Genomic DNA, 10,267 nt, shown 5'->3' on the forward strand with positions numbered 1-10,267 from the left:
CATTGAGAAGAATTTTGACATGGCTATTCAGATATTACAATCTACTCTGTAGATTGTAATAATTTAAAACATAATTTAAAGACTTTTTAAACGTTTATTGTAAAATTCCATAAATTAATTTAGACATCTCACCTAACCATCGAACTCAATTCCTGGATAATCTCTTGTCTATGCTGCTGAACCCTAACAGTTGCTGCATATCGAGATGGATGAGCATCCATACTGCCTACTACAGCAGCTATGCTGGGTTTTTTGTTATCTCCCGCCGGCGGGTGAGTTACATCAGCTCCAAGAAATATAACGGGCTCGTTAAACACTTTTGGTCTTATGCTAGGTACTAGAATGCTATTGATGCCTCCTAATTTGACATTTATTTTAAGACAGAGATTGGATAATGTCTGCGGCGATGTCTTATTGACGTTTTTTGCTTGTACACACTGAGTTGCCATGCCTAATAATGTATCTCCTACTCTTTTCACTTCAGCTAAACAAGAAAGAAAAGAACAAATTATTTACCTCAATTTATAAAAATTACAAATGATTACAATATTTCAGAGAAATCTGTAGATTAAGATAGACAATTTATGTCTACCACGTAGATTAACTTTAATCTTAATTCAATTAATTCTATCTTTTTTTAGTGCTTAGAACTAAAAAAAATAAAAAGTTAAACCAAGATTGAAATTAAATTACATTGGTAAATATAACCATTAATCTATAATCTATATTTATATAAATATAGACATACATATATATATTTATACAGCATATACAATTACCATATACAGGAGTTTTGCCTGGTAATACAACACAAACTAGTTGCAGCTGCGAGAAAGTCGATTTCAAGTATCGAAACATGGGTTCGACTTGATCTGGTCCAGTAGCATATTTACAAAAACATGGTTGTCCAATGATGGGCATACCAGCATCATTACTAATTTTCTGTAGTTGTGTTGTGAATGAACGTAATGCATCTTCACGAACTGTTCTTTGAGGTGCAAAACAAGCAATCGCCCACACTCTTATCTCCACTCCAGTGAAGAACTGTTTGCCACGCATATCCCATACACCTTGATTAGGCATCGCCTGCTGCTTTGTCTTTAGAAAGAGATATAAATTATTGAATGTTTAAACAATATGTTTAAATAATATAAAATTATATTGCAGTAGATGTATCAGTGTTTCCATATGCAAACATGTCTTATTAATTTTATTTAATATAATTTAATTATATTATATAACAAAAATAAACAAATATAGAATTGTTTTGTCAGCATGGAACAAATATCTGATAGCATCAGACTTTCGCACGTGATATCGGACTGCAAATGTAACATTAGTTACATTTGTAAACCGTAAGTTACGTCTACAATATAACAAAAACGATACCCGTTATATTTATCATTTACAATTTATCACGATGACAATTTGAATATTCGTTACACTAACAGCCCAGATATCAAATCAACCAGGTCTAGAACCCATGCATTCATTTGACAACTTTTGGCTACATGTGTAGAGATATATCAAATGTAATCTTAGTAACAAAATACACACATATGTTAAAAATATTATTATCGCAATATAAATTAATTTGCAAAATATAAGTATCGTAAACATTATTATATACAAAACAAAATAAAGATTAAATAAATAAAAAATAAAAATAAAAATTTGCATAAACGTATTTTATCCTTCTCAGCTAAAAGCTTCAGCTTGCAGATTACATATAAAGAATCTAAGAACTATGATAAATTAATAATCAAACATTTGGCGCTACAAAAATTTATGTCTGCTAAAAATAATCAAACTTATTAGCCTCTGCAAATGTGTGATTCGGCTAGACCTGACTGATTTAGTTGGAAGTTTCTCACCTGTCCACTGAGGGAACTTACGCGCCCTCCATACTGCAGTTTGGGCGGAGGTAGTACACGACCCCTGACTTCCATCATACTGTTCGATATAGTCAATCCAAATTCTTGTACATAAGAATCATTGTTAAAATCAGCCCTTCTAACTAGATTATTAATTTCCCGTTCACGATCTGGTGCGGAACGCGCTGTCGCTTTGATCATAGTCGAGGTCTGCATATCAGTTAACTTTTTAATACAGCGTTGTCCGGCGACAATATTGCAAACCTAATATCAAGTAAAATTAAATTACATTTTATTCTTCAATAGAATGCAATACATTGTAAGCTAAATAAAAAATTGTTGCGTACCTCAAGCGGCAAATACGTGTGTTTATGTTCTTGACCGACTTGCAAGCAAGGAAGATGTGGGTGGCGCAATTTCATTTTGTACTTATCTAAGAAGTATTTGGCAACTGTACACTCAACTGTTTGTCCATTTTCCAGTTGCAATGGAAATCTGTAATTAAATTAAATTATATTATAATACGTTAGCAATAGTATATAATTAATGACATATTTCTTTATATTTCACATTTAATAATATTAATTTAACTATAATATATTTACGATTGCATTTGAGCTGGTTTACGTGTAACATTGCACACTCGATATTTTCGCTTCATAGCTCCGCAGTGAGTTATTTCAATCTTGAGACCCTTGATTTCTTTGGTAAATTTCACTCTCTGAGAATCCGTGAGCGGTTTTCTCTGTTCATTAATATCTCGAATATCTAACACTTCGCACATAAATTCTATAACTGGCTGCGCTTTGTAAAAGGCAGTGGCAGAGACTAAAATATAAATGAAAGTAGTTGAATAAAGTCATAATAAAGCTTACAATCTGATAAATCGGTAATCTTTCTTTCGCTTACCATCGATATTTAACATCATTTTCCATTGCGACGGTCTCACCGATTGATGGAATCCAAACCATACTTCCCTGCCTCCACCTAATGGATGATAATATCCTTCTGGCGTACTAAAGAACGATCTACCTACTGGAGTGTATGTCATAGATGGTAAATGCCTCATTACAACATCTAAAGCAAGAACAGCGTCATATGGAATTTGTCTAGTTCGTCCTTCTAAAGCCTCTTCTAAAGCAAATAGCGAAACCTGCGCCAACCACTTTATGACCACTCGGAAAACTCTGTCTTTTCCCTCACCAGGCAGTGTGACCTACAAAAACGATTATAAATGCAATTATAAATCATAGAACATTTGGACTTTTAAAAGATATAGTAACTTTAGACTTTAAAAGATAGTAATTTACCTCTAATTCTACTTTATCATGCCCGATAGGCAAGGGGTCCCTTGTGTACAAGTTATTTCTGCCATCAAACACAGGTTTACGAGATTGAAATATTTTAGTATATGCATGAACCATCGTTTCTACAATTTCCCTATTAACTTTCCGAGGACATTTATCAGGTTGTATGCTAATGTCATAGTGATGTACATAGCCACGTGGCATACTAATTTGAAAATGATTAGCTCTCAAACCGATCGGTCTACCTTCTCGTCCTATGTTTGGTCTTCGAGGGCACGTAAACACTGTAAAAGAATATTATTTAATTACAGAAAACTAATTTTTCATTAATTTTTTTATTTATAATATCAGAGTTAGAATTAGATATACATACTTGGCAGTTCTGTAGGTTGAGGAGGAGTGTGTGCCTGCTGTGCGGGAACAAGCCCCATATTGCTAGGAGCCGCGACACTACTCGCCGCTACTCCTGCTGTCCCAACAGAACCGCCACTAGTTGAGGGTCCAGGTGGGGGGGCTGAGAAAATGACATAGTATCAATTTTAAAAATAAGTATCAATTTTATGTATTTTATTTATTAAATTGGAAAAAATACTGCCTATTGCACTTTTCATTTTTTATTTATGTTCCTACATTTATGTGTCTTTAATTATTACCAGAATATATAGCAATTATTTTTCATATACAATTTTGTTTATTGTTTATAAAGTATTGTATTAAGCAATTATTCAATGAGTTGCAAGTATTAACGCTTAAAAAGAAATTTTAAGTCAGTTAACAGATTACAGTATCTTCCATTTCTTTTTTTACGACAGTGATTATAACAAAATGCAGCAAAACATCTTTGATATATTTAACAAGATAATTAACAAGATATACTTTCAACATATTATATTCTTAAATAAATAATATGTTAGAATAACCGTAAAGATATATATATATATATAAAAAGCGCGCGCGCGCGCGCGTGTGTATAGTGTCCCAAAACTGACTAAATATTTTATATATAAAGACAGATTCTTTTTAATATTTTAAAACGAAAAGTTTAATACAAAAATGTCGGAGCTATGATAGTTTTGAAATAGGTTTAAAAATAACGGGATTAAAATTTCGCGCGTTCAGAAATGGCAAGACGATCAGTGTGAAAGTGTTTTCTTTCTCTTAGGCCTTTATAATAACAAAATTCAGTACCTTCATATTGACCATCTGTCAAAGATATACGAAATATAGGGCTAAATACCGATGTAATTGCATCAAAAGAAAATGGTATTATCTTTGATTATAATATTAACGTACATGTATAACATGTACTATTTTTTATTTTTTAATGTTATATTTAAAATTTTCATTTGTCTTGGCTATTACATATGGGGGATTTATGTAATCAATAAAAAATCGTTCAATAACTCTTATTGTAGGAACTAGAATACTATAAAGAATAAACTAAAAGCACTTTCATTTATAACGTTTTTCAATATGTCAATTATAATGAAGGATAATGAATCTCCAGAAATTCTTTATCCTGGCCAATCAATTCGGTATTTAGATTCTCAAATGCTATTCAGGTATCACTCCATCTTTTACCATTGTTTACCGAATGTTAATCAAGGATGACATAACACCCGGGTAGCAGCATCCGGATAGAAATCAAAGCATTTAAAATTTTTTCGTAAATAAAATCAATGAAGTAGTAAAATGATGCTTTCCATTCAATGATACAAACATTATATTTTTTTTACACATTCGGAGAATAATAAAAATAAAATGATACTCATGGCGACTTACGTCATCAAATAGTTAAAATATAACACCCAATATTCTGAAACGAGTTATCAAGGAGTGGGGTGTTCCAATTTCTAGATGACATTTTGATGCAAGAATTGTACTGTTTTCTTTGCCAGAAATTTACTGATTGACTAATATTTTATTATCGTAAGTAATAAAAATTAGAAAGATAAATATTTGTTTTTCCTTTTTTTTCCTCTATAGCTACAGTTTTTATATAGTTTGATATAAAGTTTATTATAGTTTGATATAAAGAAAGCACACTCCAATATATTAAAAAGCTCATTAAATGAAATAGTGTTCTTAAGTTAATATTGCATTTATCGTATAATAATTTTTCAAATGTACTGATTGGCTATTGGAGAGTGAATCTTCTCAAGTCTAGAAATTTTTATTCTATAACCATTTAACAGGAACATGTATTTCATTCATCAATTGATGACTTTGATGACTTATATTACGGTTTTATATACTACTTATTGTATGGCAAATGAAATAATATCCTAATAATGTGCTTATAAAGACAGATCATATTAAAAAAAAAAACAGTAATTTTGAATGTTCATTTCTACTAATGTAGTTTAATTTTAATCTCGATTCAACTTTTCATCTTTTTCTAGTTTAATGATAGTATTCATAGTCGATTCTTATATTTAAGTAATATTTTAAGATGTTAATATAACTCTATGACATTCTAAGACATTACTTAAGGCATTTTAAAATAAGAACAAATTATAAGTACTGGCTTAAGACTGTAAAAAGATAAAGAATAAGTTAAATAAAAATTAAAGTTAATCTACATTAGCAGAAACAAACATAAATATTTATTTTTGATTGAAATAAATCAAATAAATCAATATAAGTCATCAAAGAATTATAACAATTATGCATTGTTATCGAAACGTAATATACTGTCACAGTCTTGATCATAATTTTTATAATTTTTGAAGTATATATACCATACTTCATTCTCTTAATGCTTCGATGCTTAACAAACTGTTTCCAATAATGCTCCTAACTCGAAACAGTCTTCTAATAATGTGACTCATGTCGGAAGCATGTGACACAGCTGGCTCGCACAACTCAGGAAAATTTTCCACGTGGATTTCGGATGCAGATGCAAGCAAGAGAACAGCGTCATCAAATTGTCAATTTTTCAACAGAGCACAAAAGGTCAGTAGGTCTTCCCTACCACCATTCGCTCTTACACCTAAAAAACGCTGAATTCTTTGTTTGCACGGTAGATAAGACCATAATCTAGAAAGAGACGCTAGAGACCAGAATTAGCTAACGCGTGGAAGTCGTCGTGTCGCGGGTGAGTGACGACACGCGTGCCTGTTGAACGAGGTTCATCCGAGGTCATTCGGCACGTCTTCATGCACGAGTGTCGCAACATTTTCTTCACGATGTTCTCCGGGATGGAGGAATAATCAAGGAGAAGCAAGGCGTACGTTCTGGAGGCCGTGGGCAAGTCTGGCGAGCGTGCGTGCGTGCATCGCGAGCGAGCGAGCCCGCGGAGCTCGCTCGTCGAGGAACATCCGCAGGGATGGTTCAAGCGTGTTTACGGGGATTTCCATGGATCGTAACGGGGATACGACAGCGTAATGGCACTCACGTTGTCCTGCGGGGTACATTCTCGCTGCCGTCGAGTGTAAAAGACCAGATAACCACTAATAAATAAGTAAAAAAATTCAACACAAGACCCCACTGGCCACACCACACACTTCCCCACAACACACACTGCGAACGACACTACCAAACGAGATCGTCTCTCCGCAATGGCGTCCGTTAGCGCGACGCCTATTGGATGCAGCGCGACCAATCGGCGCACAGCGAATGACGGTCGCGGTTGACAATCCGCGGCGCTTCGCTCACTCGCACGTTGCTGCGCGCGGTATTCGCAAATCATTTAAACTATTCTGATCAGTCTCGAAAATTTCCATTTATCGGAGACCTTCTGTTAAATGCGCGTGAAAGTTTTTCCACGTGCGTTATCTCTTTTTAGAAAAAAAAAAAATCAAACACTTCCCGATGTTGATGATGCTACAATATCATGACTTTTTTATAGCATGCCTGTTCGATTAACTAGAATAATGGATATAAATAGCGATGAGCACCAATCCGGAAGATTCAATCGACGCGTCACTGTTCTTTTTATCATTCCTCATCTTTACTATTAACAAGATACCGTAGTCGTAATCTTGTAATCTAGCATGCATGAAAAGACAGGGAAGAATTAGGACGAAAGTACTCTATTGATAGTATTGATTAATGCGTTCCTCTCAATATAGATTAACTAATTTTATAATTATAGTTAATATAAAATTATAAAATTAATTAATTTCATAAATATTAAAATAATACAGTTACTGCTTAAAAAGAATTAAAGTTTGACCACTTTAACAATAAAAAAAAACTTTGTTGAATGCAACTACAGAATGTAACTAGAGATGTAACTACAGAATAAAATAAAATCATAAAAATTAATAAATTTTAATAATTGCAAAGTTTGTAGCTTCATGCTGATTTCATTAATTTGAGATATAAATGATTAATAAAAAAAAATAATTCACATATTGCACATATCAGGATAAACTATCAATTTCTTATCGCATTATCAGTACTATATTTTTTTTTATTCAAACATAAACGATCTTGTTTCCAATCATATTTTTTTATTTGATCATTGTAATATATTTCATAAATTTTATGTAATACCAATGTTGATAACAAAATGCTATTACATGAAAAAAAGTCCTTTATATTATTATTTGTAAATAAAGGACAAGATTTTTTATTTACAAATAGTTAATTGATAGAATAAGAATTTTAAAAAAGAAGAAAACCATTATAGGACGTCGATCATGGCGGGTGTTGTGCAAGATCGATCCGCTGCCAACCTGCTGCAGCCGCAAGGTCTCAGCCGCAATAGTGGCAGCATTGGCGCGGTAAGTTCCGGGCAGTGACGCCGCGAGCGGTATATGCGTCGCATTTACGTGTATTGTGCTCACGCCGAGATTCCAAGATGTCGATACATTTCTCCGGGACCATCAAACGCTCCGGCGGTATGATGAGCGCGATCGTAAACCAGATTAAGCGCGTCAATCTAGCGCCCGTTAACAAGATCGACGTTCGTTTCGACCCGTTCGATTGTCAATCCAAACACACGAGGTTAGTTCCGTGAAGTTGGCCGCGCGTCACGCGCATCTTGCGATTGCGCGGGAATTATCGAAACGGGGTTCTGCGCGCGAGATATTGCATCCATTTGTTTTAAATTTCCGAGAAAACACTTGCATAATTTCTTTGCAAAAAGTCGAGAAATTTGCAAATAGAATCGAAGTTTTTCGTATATTGGCTGCGTTCAGCAGAATGTTTATTTTGCAACTTTTAGAAGTTTACTTAGCTGAGGTAAGACTGTTCCTCTAAATTTAAAAGTATAATCCCATCAGCACGAAGAAAACTTTTTACTATTCCAAAATAATTCTACCTAATGCTGCCGTTATTCCATTATTTTTTCTTTTACGCAATATATCGAAATACGATTAGATGCATGAGATTTCGAAGATGAAAATAAGATTTATTACGGATCATATCTTTTCAAGTCTTTCTAAGTAATATTTTATTCAAATATCGAGGGAAAAGAATAAATATACCGTTTCAAGCGAGATCGTGTCTTCTCCGAGAGGCAACATACATTTTCTAATATAATTTAATTTTAGTCACCTTTTTCTGATCCTTAAAAAAAAGGATAAAAACTAAACCAGAATTATACATTAATAGAAATAGATTTATTAGGTCGCGCGCGCGCGATTTTGGCAAAATTCCGATTAATTTAACCGCCAGTATTGCTATCCCATGTGTCAAAACAAAAAATCAATAATTCTCTTCATGATAACACGGTATCGCTTGATAACTTAATCAGACATGACAAAGATTGGTCGAAATCACCCTTTGATATCCCGGTAACGATTAAAGAGGATTAGATAGAACGAAAGGTCCTTATTATAAACGTAATACATTTTCGCGTACATTACTGTCAGTGCTATCTTGTGAGTCTAACGTCATATTTATCAATATAAAAAGAATGGTTTTGCCGAACAATATCTAACAATATATAGCTAGAAGTTTTTTTACAAATCTGAAAATAATTTTATCCATAATTATCAAACTAATTATGTAGGACAGCTATTGTGGCTAAAATCATGGTTGCTAAAATGTCAAAATTTTTTGTAGCATTGCTCATCATGTTTAAGTTTTCTACATAATTATTTTGATGGTAAAAAAAAATTATTTTCATATCCGCATTTAGCGAACATTTCAGTAAAATTATTATTTCCATAAAGTGTAGTTCAGCAAAGTCGTGTTGCATGAAGTTTATGCTCTTTATACTGTAATAATATACGCATATGCGCTTTATAAATCAATGTAACACATTCTTAATAATTACATTTACCTTAAAATTACATTTTATTTTAACGTAAACATATATTTTTATGACGGAAATGTAAACGTAATTATTAGACGTCGGACTCGACATATGACACGCGCACCTTCTGCTTTATCCAATCCTCTTCAGTAACGATTAACCACCAACCCGCGAGTTGGCATTCGACGACGTCATCGACGCACGCACGCGCACCCCTCGGCGCCAGGTTAACAGACGATATGCGCAGCCCTCCCGTTGTTATTTATAGAAGTGTCTCGATCGTGTGTGCGTTGCTAGTCGAGATAGAGCAGTTCCAAAGATTCGCGAACTCCGTCTAGATGCCCTATTATTGCTCGGATAATCAGCATTAACAGGTAATAAAGAATAGGAAAAAACAAGAATCTTCCTCCCCCTCCTCTCCATCCTACCCTATCATGATTCCGCAATACCGACTTTGACGTTTGCACACAGTCGTGGCGTTCGATACCGACACGTTCGCGCAACGAATCATCCTACCGTCCCCGTTTCATATATTGAATCACGAGATAAATCCGCTTTTTAAATGATCTATAATTCCTGTCGGATTTCGGGAGAGAAGATAGAATCAGATAGAATCCTATTCACAATTTAATATGATTTAATTACGTGCATATTCTAAATGTTTTTTGTATGTGTGTGTCTTGTTTTTATGTGCACGGACATAAACTTAATTTCATTAATATTAATACGTAAATAACATTAAATAATTTAATTATAATAAATTATTAATAATTTTATTAAATAAAATAATCGGATAATTTATTGTAATTGAATATTTTAAATTTTAATATTTAGTAAAATTTTACATATTTTAAATATTTTGAGTTTTTTTTTTTTTT

At 33.3% G+C, this 10,267-nt stretch overlaps 2 protein-coding genes and 1 long non-coding RNA gene across 6 annotated transcripts in view; 2 read left to right on the top strand and 1 right to left on the bottom strand.

Annotated features, from left to right (window-relative positions):
- LOC108746118 (protein argonaute-2) overlaps nt 1-10,267 on the bottom strand; it is a 23,352-nt gene that overhangs the window by 2,721 nt on the left and 10,364 nt on the right. For 2 of the 4 annotated variants that reach the window (XM_018482678.1, XM_018482677.1), the window contains exons 4-11: nt 3,555-3,695; nt 3,185-3,465; nt 2,784-3,090; nt 2,480-2,702; nt 2,222-2,369; nt 1,875-2,138; nt 780-1,098; nt 133-484 (exon numbers count right to left, since the gene is read on the bottom strand). In XM_018482678.1, the coding sequence (XP_018338180.1) occupies nt 133-484; nt 780-1,098; nt 1,875-2,138; nt 2,222-2,369; nt 2,480-2,702; nt 2,784-3,090; nt 3,185-3,465; nt 3,555-3,695 (2,035 nt within the window). Of the gene's footprint in view, nt 1-132; nt 485-779; nt 1,099-1,874; nt 2,139-2,221; nt 2,370-2,479; nt 2,703-2,783; nt 3,091-3,184; nt 3,466-3,554; nt 3,696-5,922; nt 5,986-6,578; nt 6,689-10,267 lie in introns of those variants that run through there. The other 2 variants (XM_018482679.1, XM_018482680.1) reach the window with 2 other exon arrangements.
- On the top strand, nt 4,363-6,395 carry LOC108746122. The gene is made up of 3 exons (XR_001939144.1): nt 4,363-4,444; nt 6,021-6,136; nt 6,208-6,395. It is a non-coding gene; the product is annotated as an uncharacterized LOC108746122 (long non-coding RNA).
- The window catches only part of LOC108746120 (39S ribosomal protein L53, mitochondrial), a 4,350-nt gene continuing 1,989 nt past the window's right edge, over nt 7,907-10,267 (top strand). The window contains exon 1 of the mRNA XM_018482681.1: nt 7,907-8,134. Within this exon, the coding sequence (XP_018338183.1) occupies nt 7,989-8,134 (146 nt within the window). The 5' untranslated portion in view covers nt 7,907-7,988. The remainder of the gene's footprint in view (nt 8,135-10,267) is intronic.

Source organism: Trachymyrmex septentrionalis, unplaced genomic scaffold (genome assembly GCF_001594115.1).
Source record: "Trachymyrmex septentrionalis isolate Tsep2-gDNA-1 unplaced genomic scaffold, Tsep1.0 scaffold16, whole genome shotgun sequence".
Classification (NCBI taxonomy): Eukaryota; Metazoa; Arthropoda; class Insecta; order Hymenoptera; family Formicidae; genus Trachymyrmex; species Trachymyrmex septentrionalis.